At 35.8% G+C, this 19179-nt stretch overlaps 1 protein-coding gene across 1 annotated transcript; it reads left to right on the forward strand.

Annotated features, from left to right (window-relative positions):
* The first annotated feature begins 10326 nt into the window (after positions 1-10326).
* On the forward strand, positions 10327-14024 carry LOC137936377 (ABC transporter G family member 21-like). The gene is made up of 5 exons (XM_068780989.1): positions 10327-10560; positions 10686-11484; positions 12113-12295; positions 12904-13082; positions 13237-14024. The coding sequence occupies exons 1-5, from the start codon at positions 10327-10329 to the stop codon at positions 13885-13887; spliced, it is 2046 nt and encodes a 681-aa protein (XP_068637090.1). The 3' UTR covers positions 13888-14024.
* Positions 14025-19179: the final 5155 nt, after the last annotated feature.

Raw genomic sequence — 19179 nt, forward strand, 5'->3', positions numbered from 1 at the left:
TAATTCACGTGGGACTATTCTTTAACACTCTCTGGTATAAACCTTCTTTTGTGGCCCTACAAGTGGATAATGTCTAGGTGTAAGCCCTCTTTGTGGATAGTTTTTAGGTGGAGGCCCACAATATGAGTACCAGCTCTCATACTATGTTTAGTTGGGTCCAAGGCCTATACCAAAATGTCTAACCAACTTAGGAAACCTCTTTTCCAAGGTAATAAACTCGAGATCTTTGTACTCAATAATCCATGTGGGATTATTCATTAACAAAACTTTTTTCTAGTTGTTAGTTGGTCTTGTATCTCTTAATGTCTTGATTAGTAATAGATGGGTATACTTGGGACTTTGGTAGTCTAGTTTATATACTTCTATTTAATAGACTTCATAAATAGAATGTGTAAGAGAGCAAATTACCTAATGATTGTCTTTTTGGCTTGTGTCAATTCTCATTTTGTCTTCTTTTTGTTGCTCTTGTCCTAAAAAATTCACAATTGCAATTTACTAGAACATGTTGTAGAAATAGGTTTACAATCTATGTGACTAGAATGGCCCAATAACGTTTCAAATATTGTTTAATTATTAATATCAACAACATGCAGGATGGAGTGGTTGATTTTTCTTCACTTTACTAAATTATCCATTTTTAACAAATATTAAAAAAATAATCAATTTTCAAACTTAATATAAAAATACACAACTTTGACCGGTCAACTACATGTGGACAGTTATTTAACCACTAATATGGTGCCACATCAGCAAATCGAAAGAATCATATCACTTGACACATCATCACCTTGCTATTTCACCAAATATACGTATAACATGTCATCATGACACATTGTCAATGCGTTGCATCAACATACCTTTTCTCTCCAATTTTTCTTTCATTATTGATTTAAGTTCATTTGTATTCTAACATTTATTTATGGGTTTAAAAATTTTATTACCTTAGTTTTTTATAACAACAAAATTTTAAATTCATATTAATTAATTAAAAATTATATTCTAATTTTTTTAACAAATTTCATTATTGATTTAAGATATTTGATTTTTTAAAAATATATTAAAAAATTATTTTATTTTTTAAAAATATTTTTTGTCCGTATGTGTTTTATTACCTTCAATTTATTTTAATAAAATATAAAAAAATTATGATAATTATTTAAAAATCATATTCTAATCTATTATAAACATTTTATTATTTATTTGAGATATTTTTAAATATTTAAATATTTTAAAAAATAATTTTTATTTTTAAAAATCGATTTTTTTGGTATGTATTTTATTACCTTTAATTAATTTTAATAAAATATAATTTTATATTAATAATTAAAAATTCATATTCTAATGTATTTAACACATTTCATTACATATTTCAGATATTTTTTAGTTTTATAAATATTTTAAAAATATTATTTTATTTTTAAAAATCTTTCTTTTGCTACCTATTTTATTAACTTCTATTTATTTTATTAAATATAAAATTAATATATTTTAAAATTATGATTTTTAATTAATTAATATACTTATTTAATTTATTATTATTATTATTATAAATAGAAGGTAAAAAACGTGAACCAAAAAAAGATTTTATAAAAACTAAATATTTTTTAAATATATTATTTTTTTTTAAATGTCATATATCAACAATAAAAGGTGTTAAAAAGATTAGAATATGATTTTTAATTAATTACTAATTATATTCTTTATTTTATTAAAATAAATAGAAGATTATAAAACATGTATCGACAAATAAGATTTTTAAAGACTAAAAAGGTTCAAATATTTTTAAAATTTAAATAGATTAGAATATATTTTTTAAATATATTAGAATTTATTTTTAAGTAATTATTATACTAATATAATATTTGTTATAAAAAATGTAATAAAAAACATATCAACAAATCAGATATTTTAAAACTAAATTAAATTTTTATAAATATTGTATTAAATTAAATAATATATTAAATTCGATTATGTAAGGTATCAATTACATTAGAAAAATATTTTAAAATAATCAATAAACATAATTTTATTTTTTATTAATTTAAATTGAAGGAAATGAAATGTGTAAGATTTTTTAAACCAATAATTAATATTTTTTTTAAAATCTATTAGAAAAGAACTTAAATCAATATTGAAAGAAAAATCCGGAAAAAATGTATGTTTTGGAGTGCTGACACATTCCCTGATGACGTGTGATGATATGTTGTACACCTGTTTAGTGACATGGCGATGTGGTAAAGTGTGGTTACATGGTGTTATGCTTATGGGACATGATGATGTGGCACTATATAAACGGTTAAAGTTGACGCATCATTTTGTATGGTAGACACGTGGACCGGACAAAGTTGTGTATTTTTTATATTAAATTTTGAATATTCATATTTATTAAAAATAGGTTATTTAGTAAAATTCCCAATTAAAAAACATTAAAGATCATAAAGCGGCCTAAATTTGCCATGACGGATTTCATAGTGGAGCAGCGGCGCTGGCAGGTTCCAAGGTCAGATCAATGGGAATTTTACCAAAATACCGGTTTTAAACAATTTATTTATGAAAATAACGAAGACCACAAATTATTTACAAAACTACCGAACTTTGACCGGTCCACTGTATATGTGGACAGTCAAAGGTGACACGTAAGCTTTGACTGCTTACGTGTCGCTCCATCATCAGAGCGATGCTGTAGATGAACACATAGACTGCCACGTCATTATTATTGACACGTCATTTGCCACGTCATTACATGATAAAATTTTGAATAAATTTTAAAAAATTAAAAAATCACATACACTTTTTATTACCTTATATCTAAAATAAAAAATTATTTAAAAAATTAATAAACAATTAAAAAATTAACTCTTACTTATTTAACACCATTTAATATCAATTAAAATATTTATTAATTAAAAAAATTATCGTTATACTTTTTATTTCTTCATATTTTACAAAATAAAATAAAATAAGTAAATTAATTAGATTTAAAATATTTATAAATTAAAAAATACAAAAAAAATATTTTAGAGTTAAAAATACAATTTATTTGTATATTTTTATCACCTTATTTACAAAATAATAATATTTACAAATTTTAAATATTTATAAATTTAAAAAATCTTACTCTTAAGTCTTACCCATATATTATCGATTTAAAATATTTAAAATTTTTAAAAAAATACAAAAAAACTATTTTAGAGTTTAAAAATATAATTTATTTGTATATTTTTATCACCTTATTTATAAAATAATATTTAGAAATTTTAAATATTTATAAATAAAAATAATCTAACTCTTACCCATTTACTATGGATTTAAAATATTTATAAATAATTTTTTTTATTTTTAAGTCTTACCCGTATATTATCTATTTAAAATATTTATAAATAGAAAAAAATTTACTCTTAAATCTTACCCATATATTATCCATTTAAAATATTTATAAATTAAAAAAAATATACAAAAAAATTGTTTTAGATTTTAAAAATATAATTTATTTGTATACTTTTTATCACCTTATTTACAAAATAATAAATTATTAAAAAATATATTATTTAATTAAAAATCTTACAAAACTTTACAATAATTTTAATTTGGCAAAAATTTTATTAACATAAAATCAGAAATTAAACAGTAAATCACATAAAAATCAATACAGTAATTAAACACCTAAATTCAAATTAATATTATAATTAAATACAATAATTCTATCCAATTAACAAAAACCCTAAAAAATCACCCCAAGGTTTTGAGAGAATGGCCGGGACGAACAAAGGGGAAGGGAAAGAGCGTCGGCGGCGAGAGGAAAGGGGAAGGGAAAGAACGTCGGCGGCGAGAGGATGAACAGAGGGGAACGGAGAAAAAGAACGAATGATAAGGCTGAGACGAAGAGAGAGTGGTTGAGCGGAGGGCGTCGAGGGCGAGGCCGAGGCCGAGCGGCGGCAATAGGGGCGAGGTCGAGGCCGAGGCAGAGCAGAGGCCGCAGGCGAGCGGCCGAGGCCGAGCGGCGGCAACAGGGGAGGTGAGCGGCAGCAGGGGAGGCGGCAGAAGGCGAGCGACGAGAGGAGAGCAGCCGAGACGAGAGGCGAGGAGAAAATCGTGGAGGAGAAAATCGCTTGCGGCCGCTGCTCTGCCTCGGCCTCGTCCCCGCTGCCGCCGCTCGCCTGCGGCTGCTGCTCTGCCTCGGCCTCGACCTCGCCCCTGTTGCCGCCGCTCGGCCTCGCCCTCGCCCTCGACGCCCTCCGCTCAACCCTCTGTTCATCCTCTCGCCGCCGATGTTCTTTCCCTTCCCCTTTTTGTTAATTGAATAGAATTATTTTATTTAATTATAATATTAATTTGAATTTAGGTGTTTAATTACTGTATTGATTTTTATGGATTTACTGTTTAATTTCTGATTTTATGTTAATAAAATTTTTGCCAAATTAAAATTATTGTAAAGTTTTGTAAGATTTTTAATTAAATAATATATTTTTTAATAATTTATTATTTTGTAAATAAGGTGATAAAAAGTATACAAATAAATTATATTTTTAAAATCTAAAACAATTTTTTTTGTATATTTTTTTAATTTATAAATATTTTAAATGGATAATATATGGGTAAGATTTAAGAGTAAATTTTTTTCTATTTATAAATATTTTAAATAGATAATATATGGGTAAGACTTAAAAATAAAAAAAATATTTATAAATATTTTAAATCCATAGTAAATGGGTAAGAGTTAGATTATTTTTATTTATAAATATTTAAAATTTCTAAATATTATTTTATAAATAAGGTGATAAAAATATACAAATAAATTATATTTTTAAACTCTAAAATAGTTTTTTTGTATTTTTTTAAAAATTTTAAATATTTTAAATCGATAATATATGGGTAAGACTTAAGAGTAAGATTTTTTAAATTTATAAATATTTAAAATTTGTAAATATTATTATTTCGTAAATAAGGTGATAAAATATACAAATAAAGTATTTTTAAACTCTAAAATATTTTTTTTGTATTTTTTTAATTTATAAATATTTTAAATCTAATTAATTTACTTATTTTATTTTATTTTGTAAAATATGAAGAAATAAAAAGTATAACGATAATTTTTTTAATTAATAAATATTTTAATTGATATTAAATGGTGTTAAGTAAGTAAGAGTTAATTTTTTAATTGTTTATTAATTTTTTAAATAATTTTTTATTTTAGATATAAGGTAATAAAAAGTGTATGTGATTTTTTAATTTTTTTTAAATTTATTCAAAATTTTATCATGACGTGGCGAATGATGTGTCAATAATAATGACGTGGCAGTCTATGTGTTCATCTACTGATGATGGAGCGACACGTAAACAGTCAAAGCTTACGTGTCACCTTTGACTGTCCACATATACGGTGGACCGGTCAAAGTTCGGTAGTTTTGTAAATAATTTGTGGTCTTCGTTATTTTCATAAATAAGTTGTTTAAAACCGGTATTTTGGTAAAATTCCCCAGATCAATCTTAGCTTCCATAGAGGCGACTTCGGGTGGCTGACAATAATCCTCTCCAAGATAATGGCTGAAGGATTTCTCTACGCACTGGAGTTGTTCTGGAAGTGGCGACATCCATGCCCTTGCTGTCTGCCATACCTCAACCGTCTGGCGTGAAATATTCTTCAACCTCTGCGTGTCTTCCACCCTTATTCATCCAAAACTCTACAACTATCAGCATCATCGAGGCAGGAAACCATGAATAAAGATGACTTCCGAGTCATTTAGATTGAAATCCACTGAGAATTCAAAAGAGTTTTGAATCAGCACTGCATTGGCCTAACCCAAACTGGGCTACATCCTCCGTAAAAGAACTCGATTCTCTCCATGACCAAGACCTAACTCATACCAGCTGAGACAGGACCTGACGCGTCTTCGGATATGGAGAATGATCCCACCTCCCTGCAAAAGCAAAAGACCCTTGTTAATGGCTGGAGAAGAGTGATTCCATAGGCTTTCCCATCAATAGGGTTCTCGGTGCACGGTCAGAGCTTTTGCGCTCTTGGTTGGTTGGCCATGATTCATCTCCTAGTTTAGTTTCCTGGATATGCACGAACCCTCTCTCCACTGCTCTCTGTTGCTGTCAACTCAAGTCAGAAGGAAGACAAGCTGCACAGCTGCTTGGACCTAAATGTAAAATTTCTGTTCATTGCTAACTTTCGTGATTCCCATGCATGGAAAAAGTAATTGAATATCAAGCCGTTTGCTTTTCAGTGAAAACAACTGGGAAATCTGATAAACTAGGAAATTTGAATAGCGCAAGGCAAATGATGTGCGGCAAGGGCTGACATGACAGAAAGCGTCGTGTTCATCCAGAATGGTGGCGATGGAATGCTCTTTCTGCTTACCAGTGGAGTGATGTCAAGTCTGTGATCTTTGTACCCCGAAATAAAAGGCTTGCGAAGTCGCCAAGTGTCCCCCGAATGGAACAAACTTTTACGGTTCCAGTGTGTGCGCATTTAGGGTTCCTCGAGGTGACTCCTCTTCTCCGATCAGCCATGTGATGCTGTGCTGCCTTTTCCATGAGGGCCGCCCTCTATCCAAAAAGCCGTACCCAGAAGAAAGAAAAATAAAGGAAGACAATAATATGGTTACGTACTCCTTTAAATCTCTACGTATCTTTGGTCCCATCTCTTTTTAATTTCCATTCAAAAGCAGACATCATCTACAGAAGAAAGGTAATGCGTATAATGACGAGGCAATGTTGATCATCTTTCCCATAAAAGCAATTCGAAAGACCAGTCCAACTCCGTCGTCGATATATATCTCCGATCGACGCTGTAGATAAATCAGCGAAGTTGACAGTCCGTGCAAGGTTTCTTTTCTTCGATCACCATTCCCAAAATTCCACGAAGGCTACATCACATAGAAAGACCCAGAGTATTGAAGAAGAAGATAAAGGTACAGAAAAGCAGCATTGCTTCAGGGAAAGGAAAACCGGAAAACCAGATATGATTCTTCTCTGTTTTGGGTATGAAATCAGAGGACTGTATGTTGGTGGTCTAGGCCGCCCACACAAATATTGTGCGTGGGATCACGTCGAATCAAAGGATATTGACCGTAGGATATCGTGATATCTTTTCCCACGAAAGAGATTGCGTTATTGGGATGCTGTCGTGGATCAAAAGTGACAGTGTACACGGAGAGTCGCCGGAATTGGCGAGTTGCTTTCTGAGCAGCGGTGCAAGTTGTGCAGGAAGAGACGGAACGTACCGGAGAGTACCATCACACTAGCGAGACAAACATGAGATGGTAGTAAAGTGAATGCTAGCCATTAGTAGAACACTAGGGAAGGCGAAGAGAGAGATTTAATGCTGTGTATAATGCACAGAAGAGACGAAGCTCATGTAAGTACGGAGTAATGGAGCACAGCTCTGGTCCACCATGGCAGTACTTTCCCCTATCTATCACCCTCTCTCTTTTTCCCTCTAGCTTTACCCATTCAAACTTGACCAGTAACTTTGGGACGAAGAACGGTGGACATGGTTGTCGATAATAAAGGTGCAAGAGACAGGCTAAAAGCAAAACTAGTTTGGATTTGTTGCTCCTTTTGCCCGTCCTCTTTGTCAGTTTTAAGAAAATTTATGTCAGGTGAATTGATATTATTCATGATTTTCCTTAATTAGTATGAAACACGGTTTAAACAGTATTTTATTCGATTCAAAGATTGTTAATCACGTAATGACAGCATAGTAGGAGATTGCGGTGTGGAGAACGTCATTAAGAATCATTCCCAGCCAAATGATAATCCATGACAGATTCCTTTGCTTGACCCCACGCAATCTTCTCGCCTCGTTTCTCTCAATTCCACTGCAACTCCAAATCGCCTCCCATGGCTGAACCTCACCGTCAACGCAGTAATCACTAAGCAGTCGTCGTATTGAATTAAACCGGACTTATTATCTGTAAACTAAACAAGCTTAATTTCGGTTTAATGAAGCCTTGATCTTCCATACACTGAAGCAAGTTGAATGGATCAGAAAGAGAAGAGAACATTACGCTTTGGAATAAAAATGTACAGATGCCACCTGGTATGGATCATTAGACCAGCACAACTTTTTGAAGTATCGAACCGTGCTCACGGTGAGTTGGACTAATCTGATTTACGGAAAGATCCGACGGAGGAGACGGGCCAGATGGTTTAAAGAGAATATAATTAAGTTTGTGTGTCTGAGGTTCTGCGCTCAGCGATTGGGAACAGTAGCGTCGAAGACGGGAGAAGACGAGCTTTCACAGGATGGTGACATACGGCTTCGTCCAATCCCTCTGAGGGAACACTACGCAATCTCTCCCACCTTCTTTAAACCGATTCTCAACACGTGTAAAAAACATAAAACCCTTCAAAGGGGAGAAGGGAGCAAAGAACCGTACAGTTGGGTTTGTTATTTCAAAGCCTAAAAGACACACCCTTCCTTTTATAGTCTTCGTTTGGTATTAGATATTGAACTGAAATCTAGAATTCTGGGTGATATTTATATAATTTGGAATAAAAAAATAAATTTTATATAAGAAGATAATTACAATATGAGATAAATACAATGATATCTTATCCGATAACTGATTGAATTATTCTAATCCCTTATTGTGCCCCCTCAAAATAGGTTACAGTTAGAGAGGTAAATCTTTGCTGGTAGCAACTAAAACTATGAATTGGCAGTAAATTTGTTTCGAAGGTTCTTGGAAGCAAACGACGGGAAGAGACGTGATACTGGTAACGGTTGGGGCAGACGGAATTAGAGGAAGTGCCTCGTCCGATGAAGATATGTATTTTGAGGGTAATTGGAAGCAAAAGATAGGAAGAGCAGCGACTAGGGTGAACAAAATTAGAGAGAGCGCATCATACGGTGAAGAGATGTATTTTGAGGGTTCTTGGAAGCAAAAAGAAGGGAAGAGCAGCCGCATTGGTAGCGGTTGGGGCGGACAGAATTGGAGAGAGTTCATCGTTTGGCAAAGAGATGTGTTTTGAGGGTTATTGGAAGCAAAATGTCGGGAAGAGCAGTAGCACTGATAGCGCCTGAGGTAGACAGAATCAGAGAGAGCGCACTGTCCGTTGAAGAGATGTGTTTTGAGGATTCTTGGAAGCAAAAGGACGTGAAGAGCAGTGGTACTTGTAATGACTTTGGCGATCAGAATCAGAGAGAACGCATCGTCTTGCGAAGAGATGTAGTTCGAGGGGGGAGAGTTTGATGCAGCGTCGGTGACACGCTTCTGGAGCTGTTGGCGGCGATGGAAATGGTGGCAGGTTGTGGCTTCGATGAAGATTTCAAAGGAAGGGCAGGAAGTATTGAGATAGACAGAGATGGAGAAGAGGGAGAGAAAGGCGCGGAAGGCCAGAGTGTTAGCGACAACAATTGGAGAAGCGGAAGCTGCTACCATCTACACGGAGGGGATCAAGAGCAATAGTTGCCCAACGGAGTGCCTGCAAGGAGAGGTGCACATGTATGTGTTGGTGAGCCACACGGTAGAGCTATTGTTTTGGAGGTGCGACGATCGGAGGCCGGGCCCGGTGCGAAGGTGGGAGAGGGTGAGGCGAATGGAATCGAGAGCGCATCGGTCAAGTGGTTCAACTTGGGAGGGTGTGGCCAAGAATGAGTTAAGGGTGGATTGTCAAAGGATGGTAGATGTAAAAGATTTTCTATATTAGATATTGAACTGAACTACGCCTTTATAATTGATTAAGTGTCGTAATGTTGGTATGAGATTATAGTTCTACTCAAATTCAAGAGGCCTTCATTTAACGAGTCTGAGTTCATCAGTCGATCATTTAATTAGGCTTGAACGAGCTTTATACATAATGGGGCTTCGTTCAATCCGTATCGAATCGGAGGATTTCCAATCAGTCTAGGATTTATAGACTATTTGGGCTTTTTTTCTTTCTTGCGTATGGGTATAAGATAGAATCAGAGAGATTCACTTATAAAAGTCTGCCATAAATGTTTGATTATAATTCCGAAGACCTCAAGAGAATCATCCATTCGTGGAGAGTGTAGAGACGATGAAGTAGACAGGCTAGAGGGAGAGGAGAGTGAAAGAGCGAAAATTGCTGTTCATAGGATGAGAAAAACATTTTGTCTTCCTATGTGGCATATCGCTTTTACTCTTGAATGTTGGAGGCGACAAATAATCACACACGTAGACGTAGGAGGGCCTCCCCGTGTCTTCCTCATAGAAGTTCCCATGACCACCACCACCACCACCACCTTTTTTTTTCCCACGGCATGTGAGTCTTCCTACCATACTATATAAGCTTCACTTCACACGGCTCAACACCTCAGTTCTTTCTCTTTCTCTCTTTTTTCTCGGAGAAAAGATGATGCCACCGCAAGGAGAGAGTGAATTGACTGGCCGGATTCCCGTCACGGCACGGCCGGAGAATGTCTCCGACGTTCATGCAGACCCTGCAGAATGTCAGCTTGCCATGCAGACGGAGACTAGTTCTGTCGAGCGTCGTCGACGGACTACTCCTCCGCCACCGGAGATTCAGCTTCAGAATGGCAACGCCTTCTCCATTCTACATATCTCGTTACACCCCATGACTCTTACGGTAAGAAGAAAGAGCAGCAAATTAATATTCAAATGCGTGAAAAGCATTCGTTTTTTTCCCACCTTGATCTGCCCGCTGGTCGTGAATGGTTTTCTCCTGTTGATTGAGTATGTTCAATGTTGCAGTTTGAAGACGTGGGATACAGTATCAGCACGGTGCACAAAGAAGCCTGCGGTTGCTTGGGAGGGAGCACTACGAAACTGGACCGCGCCATACTGAACGGGATTACTGGAATGGTCAGGCCTGGGGAGATCATGGCGATGCTGGGACCCTCCGGCTGCGGAAAGACGACCCTGTTGACGGCTCTCGGCGGACGGCTTCCGGGCAAGATCACCGGCGCCGTCACCTACAACGGCCACCCCTTCTCCAGCTCAGTCAAACGCAGAACCGGCTTCGTCACCCAGGACGATGTCCTCTACCCACACCTCACCGTCGTCGAGACGCTGGCCTACGCCGCCATGCTCCGCCTGCCCAATACACTCACCCAGCTAGAGAAACTCGACCAAGCCGAGTCCGTCATCGTCGAACTCGGCTTGGCTCGGTGCCGCAACAGCATCGTCGGAGGGCCACTCTTACGGGGCCTCTCTGGCGGAGAGCGGAAGCGTGTGAGTATCGGGCAAGAAATGCTGGTGAACCCGAGCTTGCTGCTGCTAGACGAACCTACCTCCGGGCTGGACTCTACGACGGCGCAGCGGATCATCGTGACACTCCAGGGGTTTGCCAGAGCTGGCCGAACGATTATAACGACGATTCACCAACCATCCAGCCGGTTGTACAAGATGTTCGACAAGGTGGTTGTCTTATCGGAGGGAACCCCCATTTACAGCGGGGTCGCCTCCAGGGCTCTCGAATTCTTCGAATCCATTGGTTTCGCTCCCGGCGTGTCCGTCAATCCTGCAGACTTCCTGCTTGATCTCGCAAATGGTACGAGCCTCTTTGTTTCAGTAAGAACTAGTACGATATTCAAAAAAAAAAAAAAAAAAAGGCAGTCGAAGCAACGGCGCTGCCCTGAACTCATCAATGCCGCCATATTTTCCTATCCTAGGTCAAGCATGTAAAAAGTAATATTTTGGCCTTGATAATATTTAATTTTCCTTCTTCCATGGATATTATTTTCCGGGAAAGCGACTCGAGCCCCATTTTTCCTCAAAATACAAAAAGCAAGGCTTTTCAAAATCTTCAATCTCTGTTTTTTCTGTCTTTCGCTCTCTTGTGTAATGTGTCATCTCTGTTTTTACAGAAAAGAAAAAGCTATTCTCTTCCTTTTTGTTTTCCGCTTTGATACGTGTGGATTTATCACTTCTGTCTATTTTTGTTTTTGCGTGCATTTGCTTGCTTCCATCACTGTCATTACTTTCTCAATCGTGGAAGGACTGACTACTCCCATGGTGTGATGTTGGAACCCATCTGATAAGCATCCTGTCATATATTATCTTTTCTAGTGGGACGAATAGAAATCAAAATGGAAAACCCTATTTACATGAATTGTACAGTTATTCTCTGCTTTCTGTTATGTGTTCCTGTGCATATGGGGACGATCGATCGTCTTCAGGCGTCGCACCGGATGCCCGGGAAGGAGGTCGACATGTTCGACCAGATGCCAGCGATCAAAATTCTCTGAAGCAATCCCTGATGTTGTCCTTTAAGAGGAATTTGTACAATGGGTTGCAGGCAGAGATTCGTTCAAGCCGTCTGGAGACCACTTCCTCGAGAGCTCGAAAAACTTCCAGTAATGGTGAGTACCAGAAACCAGAATACTGAGAATTACAAGATGAACTGCTGTTATCTCTTTCTCTTTTATTGAGACCATCTCCTGCATTAATTTTTTATGCTCTCAATTGGAATTTGGAAGTGTTTCACTCTTTGATTGCAAGCAATCATAGCTTTCTTTTTGGTCTTTGCAAGAAATGGCAACAAATTTCTACCGCATGAAAGGAAAAACACAGAATGCTACTCTGTCTGTAGTTGATGCCAGTATAAATACTTTAGAGAAGCATGAGGGTTAGATATACTCTTCTTCCTCTTCACCAAGTGTCTAAAAGATATTTTCACATCTAATGAAGACCCTGTTGGTCTTGGATTTTAAGAGTTAGCTCTCAAGTATACAATGAAAAGATACTCCAGAGTTTGCTTGAAGAATCTCACGTTTTATTCATTATCAATCAATGGATCGTAGAACCTTTTTATTTTCCTGAAGAATTGAAACAACTACAGATACCCCTTTTCTTCTCTTACATGATTTTCCAAAATGATATTTAAAACTTCACTTATGAACAAGTGATGCAAAGAGTAGTTGCCAACAGAAAGTTACAGTACTTGACTAGTCCTAAATGGTGATAGCAGGTTCAGAGAAATACTGGGGAACATGCTGGTGGAATCAATTCAAAGTGCTGCTCTGTAGGGGATTGAAAGAGAGGAGACACGAATCCTTTTCTGGGTTAAGGATTTTTCAGGTCACCTCGGTTGCCATCCTTGCAGGTCTCCTTTGGTGGCACTCTGACCCTTCCCACATCCAAGATCAGGTATCAATCAATTCCTATTTATTGGACCATTTGTATCACTATAAGAAAACGAAATGACCAATGTTTGAATCTTTTCCTTCTTTTTTTTCTTGATTTTCTTCTTTCCTTTCATCTGATATATTCTCAAAAACAAACTAACCAGACTCTTGAACAGGTGGGTCTACTTTTCTTCTTCTCCATATTCTGGGGCTTCTTCCCTCTCTTCAACGCCATCTTCACATTCCCTCAAGAGCGTTTGATGCTAATCAAAGAGCGATCCTCCGGCATGTACTGTCTATCATCCTACTACTTTGCTCGGACGGCCGGCGATTTGCCAATGGAACTCGTGCTCCCGACCATCTTCACAGTGATCACTTACTGGATGGGAGGCCTCAAGGCAACACCCTCCAATTTCTTCCTCACTCTGTTGGTCATCCTCTACAGTGTCTTGGTGTCCCAGGGGCTTGGCCTAGCTCTAGGAGCCATTCTCATGGATGTGAAGCAAGCGACCACATTAGCTTCAGTGACAATGTTAACCTTTCTGCTGGCCGGCGGATACTACATCCAACACATACCACCTTTCATCGCTTGGATGAAGTACATCTCTTTCAGCTATTACTGCTACAAGCTTCTGCTAGGGGTGCAATACAGTGAAGACGACTACTACGAGTGTGGACCAGGAATCACTTGCCAGGTTCTGGACTATCCAGCCATCAAGCATATGGAGCTTGGCAACAAAGGCTACGATGTGGCTGTCTTGGCTCTCATGTTGGTCGGGTACAGGCTTCTGGCTTATGTAGCTTTGAGGATGGCACAGCCTAACTAGTCCCAGATTTGTACAGCGTTAGGGGAAAAGATCATCGTTGATAACACCTTCATTTTCTTTTCAAACCCAAATGATGTCACCTCGCCATTGAGGACAAGTTTGATTTGATACTCTCATCTCATTAGAGAGAATTATAAAAGAAGAAAAAGTAATCTACATCTTCTTTTCCTTTTGACGTGCTGCGTTCCAGGAGGATTGCCACTAGTGGTTGCTCCGAAGGTGACAGTGTTTTAAATAAGAGGGTTTTTGCACCCTTAACCCATTCATGCTCCATGTTTATTGCCCTTTTATTTCCTTAGTTTTAGAAAATGATATAAGTGAAAAATGAAAAATAACAATAATAACAAGGGATATATTTATGTAAAAAAATATTAGTTAAAGTTTAAATATAATATGTAATATATTTTATTTATTTATAATTTCTATGTATTTATTTATAAAAAATTAAAAATGACTAAGCCTTCCATTTTCATTGCTGACCACAAGAAAATCCTCTTAGTAATTATGAATATCACGATCGAGTTATCGATTTAGTAATGGGAATTGACTAGGCAAGCAATTGATCCTAATAGAAAGGTAAGTAGGTGGATTTAGTGCAAGTGATCCAACTAAAAAGTTGAGCAGTGGTAAACAAAATTAAACTCATAGCTAAGTAATAGTAAGACCCATTCAATCCATTAAAACCTATATCAATTGACACAAAAATTTGCACCCCAAAGAGAGGCATATTCATAAAAGGGTTATTTTAATAGTGATTTTGATCAAAATTATGAAATTTTTACCATAGTACTTCCAATTATATTCCTAGCCCAAATCATAGACCATTTTATTTAAAAGGGGGACATTTTTTTGTATTTTTTATGCATATGGGTGTAGACATCATAGCTCCATTGTATTTGGAACCTTGATCAACTATCCAAATTGCAAGTTTTGACCAATGGTGGAGCCTTAATGGTTAAGCATTTTGACAGATGATTCTGCATTTGAGTCGAAGGGACAACTTAATGTTGACACATGATCAAATATATGTCAACAAAGAATGGATGGTGTACTGACTAATGGTGCAAAGAAGAATGAACGTAACTTTTGGTCAAAATAAAAAAAAGTTTATCAAATAGTTAGGCAATAATGAAAGTCAACATTTTGATTGACAGACTAACCATGAACCAAACATCTTGACCTAGTATGACACGAGTTCTAAAACCACAATTACAGTTCAACTAATAGTTAGTTAATTAGTAAAGAAAGTTTTAAACTTTAACCGACAACCGTAGAATTCAACATAGAGTCAACCCCTAGACAACATGGTCTTCTCAAGGTCAACTTAAAAGTTAATGGTCTTGACTAATCAAGGTGGGACAACTATCAAAATCAAATCAAACAAATAGATTGTTTGTGTCTTTTGATCAAAGATTTACAGTCTAGACCATTTTGATGTAAGGTGACACATAATCCAAACATAATAGCTGACACATGGCACAACATGTAGTTTCATGTCATCTGACATGTGGCATAATCAAGAGAGAGTCTTAGTCTCACCACGGGTCATAATCCTAGGAAGAGGAAACTTGGCCTCACTATGTGTCACGATCTCATGAAGACAAGATTTGGCCTTGCAACGATCTCATGAAGAAAAGATTGGCCTTGCAACGTATCACGATCTTATGAAGACAAGATTTGGCTTTGCCACATATTGCTATTTCATGCAGTAAAGACTTAGCTTCACACATGTTGTGATATTGTGAAGAGAAAAACTTAGTTTCACCATGTGTTGCAATCTTGTGAAGAAAAGACGACCACACCACATGTCACAATCTCATGAAGAGATGATTTGGCATCGCTACATATTGCGATTCCATGAAGGCAAGACTTGACAAACAGAAAATGAGAGAGAGAAGGAGAGGTGGTTCACCCACCTTAAACCATTATAAGTAGAGAATTTCCTTTCATATGCAGAGAATATTTGTATAACCTTTGGAGGATAGAAGTAAATTGTTGGGAGAATAATCACTTTGCTAAAATCTTGTTGGAGAAATTAAGTTCAAACAATCGTCATAAAGAACCTTCATCCTACCAAAAATTCACGAAAATTGCTACAAGCAAATCGTTCAAGTCATCTCTCTACATGACTTCAAATCCGCTACTTGTACATACAAGATTCAAAAGAACTCATCCAAACATCAATGCAAAGACCACACTAAAGGTATTTAAGCCAATTCATTCTTTCATCTATAAAAGCATTCCAAACTACCTTGATAGTCGAGATCAAATTAGAGGACTTACTAGAGAATTTATTCCTACATCCACAAAAGAATTTATTCATTGTACCAAGGTCGTGCCTATCCACTATCCCACCACTTTGCACATTCAAAAGGGGTATCTTGGATTCCTACAAATCTCCTACACTCAACCAACAACTTCAGGAGAAAATTGAAGGATTATTCCATTTTATTCGAAAGAATGAGTTGTAGGTTATTATAAGAACTCTTTTCTTGTAGCGATCAAATGGTGAATCAAAAATTTATCAATTCAAATCGATTGTTTTGTCATTTTTTCTTTTCAATCTACTTTTATTATAAGTTAATTTTACAAAATGTTAATTCACATCACCAACCAAAATTAACCACAAATAATGTTTTAGTATCACCCGATGGGATCCACTCATCCTCTTTTCTCTCCTCCACAAATTTCAATCCCTCTTTGATCCAAGGCCTTCATCATTCCTTTTGTGAAGAGCACTATAGAAGGAAAAAACATCATCATCATGAGAAATGGCAACTATTGTGATTGTTTGCCTACACTAGAAGATCATAATTGAATTTGATAATGGACGGTTCCATGATTACCAAAATTATCGAAGGGCTATAGGAACATAATCATACGACAATTCGAGAGAGCTACTCCCATATCACTCGTCATGCAAAAACATTTCAAGGCAATAGCCCAAAACTTCAAAGTCATCTACAACTAGTCTCTCTCAAAAACCCATTCGTATGGAAAAAAATTAAGAGATCTATTTCAACTCACATTATGTTTTCTCTATTGATAGGTCGAAAGGAACTAACCAACAATTACTTATAAAAGGTTGGAAGCTTCGGGGTCTCTTGCGAACTGTCTCACTACATTGAGAATTGTTGTGAGTACTTCTACTTCCCAAGTAAGACTGACTATCTTTTCTATAGAAAGAAAAATTGATGGATTTGAAATTAAGAAGACACTTCATATATGAGGAACACTTGAAGGGTAAATACTTATTCAAGACATACAAGGCAAATTACTATCTATTAGGCTTCGTGTACTTGAAATGGAGGCAAGACATGTACTACTCCATGGAACTCTCATCAAAGCTTCCCAAACCTACAAGTATGAGCTAAAAAATGAAGCAAACCTTACAAAAGGCACTATTTAGTCATAAGAATCAAAGGAAAATCTCGAAAAGAAAAGTTGTCAAACTCAAAACCCTTGAGAATGAAAAACATCAAGGATCATTAAGTGTAACTCAAAATGGGTTTTCTAATGTGGATGAACAAGAAGTGATGTTTGTTAGAATGACCTCACAAACATTGGGAAAGGAAAAGTTTCTCATTCTCATTCCATTGGGAAGCATACCCCACTACTGATACAAAATGTGAAAGCTCACTTACAAGCCAAATTAGTTTCAAAGTCATTAAAGGAAACAAGTATGAAGATGAGGTTGTACAATTTGAAGAAAGAGTAAGTCCTCAAACTTTACCATTCTCCACAACACAAAGTGAATTTATGCAAATGGTGGATGGAATTAGAAATGTCAATACAAAAGTACAAAGAATCATTGAAGTAGATGCCCAACTAGTTCAAATGTGGTGAAAGTTAAAAAACCAACGTAGAAGTCAAACCTCTTTAGAAGCTCAACACAATTCATCTCGAAGGAGTGGTTCTACCAATGGACATGAGAACCAAACTTTAGAAAAATTCTCCAATAGGTCTAGAGAAAAAAATCAATGCCCATATTTGTAAAAGAAGTAGATGAATTAGTACATAGAAAATTATTTCTATAAATAAAAAGGATGATAGAAACAAGTACAAATCTTTTTACACTATATGGACGGATATAGTGGCAAATCCTTCTAATTTCGAACATCTAATATTCCATGTTATGAAAGAAAGACATTCCCATAACAACATTTGTATCACCATCAAGGCTTTGATGGGCGGGATAGCTAACATTAATGTTTTACAAATCCAACTTTTTGCAAGTATATTGAAAGGGGTAGTTTTTGAATGATTTAGCACATTGCATGAATGAACCATAACAACTTGGCTAGTGTTGGATGTGAAGTTCCTAAGATACTTCTTTTGCAAATGAAGATATTGTAACCAAGGTAGAATTGTGGTAACAAAACAAAAGCAAAATAAGTCAATAAAACTTTTAAGACTTGATAGAGGAAGCTCTTTGTCCGATGCCCATAGACACTTAAACCCGAAACTTTAGTACTATCATGTTACAATAACATGTTGTCAAAGTTAAAGTCAAAGATAGTTGCAGTCAACATGAAGAAAATGAAGGAACTTGCAAAAACTACATTACAAGCAGAACTATCCATAAAAGAAAGATAAATAGAAAAACCAACAAATAATAAAAATTTTGGTTCTAAGATCAATATAAAAAAAGAAGTCTTATATAGTTGGAGATGTCCAAACATCTTATAGCAAAAGAGAAAATTCAAAACAAGCAAAAAAATAAGAACACCAAACTCAAACTCTTGAGGAAAGTTTGAAGGAATAACACTCATTTGACATTTTTTTAGAAACTTTTTTAGTCAGCTACTCAAGCAAGAAAAATTTAAACTCCCTAAGGCCAAAAAAACTTGAAGATGTCAAAAAGTTGAACAATCCAAGATACTGGCTCGGCCACTTTGTTTATATTACATAACATAATAGTCTGCTTCATCTACATAGACTTGGTAGAAGAGATGATAATGATCCAGCTCAATCAAAAAAAAAAAGAAGCTTGTCTATCACTCTCAACAATAAACACATTGTACATATATGGTAGCATTATAGACAGGTATTCATACATGGTGGTATTTTTTTGTCACTTGCCAATGAAAAAACTCTTGAAGAGATATTATCCTCCAAAGTTAAAAAAAAATGTTTTTAATAGAACAAATCATAAGGTCTAAGCAAAGCATAAAAAAACATCCTACTCAAATAAACCATATAGGTATGAGTGAGAAACAAAAAAAAATTTAGCTTGGAAATACCATCAAGTTCTAAGCAAAAACATTACTTATGTTTGAATGAAACAATGAA

The sequence above is a fragment of the Aristolochia californica genome, unplaced genomic scaffold, assembly GCF_029961685.1.
Source record: "Aristolochia californica isolate CCGP_79_NKW_82.1479 unplaced genomic scaffold, dmAriCali1.0.hap1 SCAF_7, whole genome shotgun sequence".
In the NCBI taxonomy this organism is placed as follows: Eukaryota; Viridiplantae; Streptophyta; class Magnoliopsida; order Piperales; family Aristolochiaceae; genus Aristolochia; species Aristolochia californica.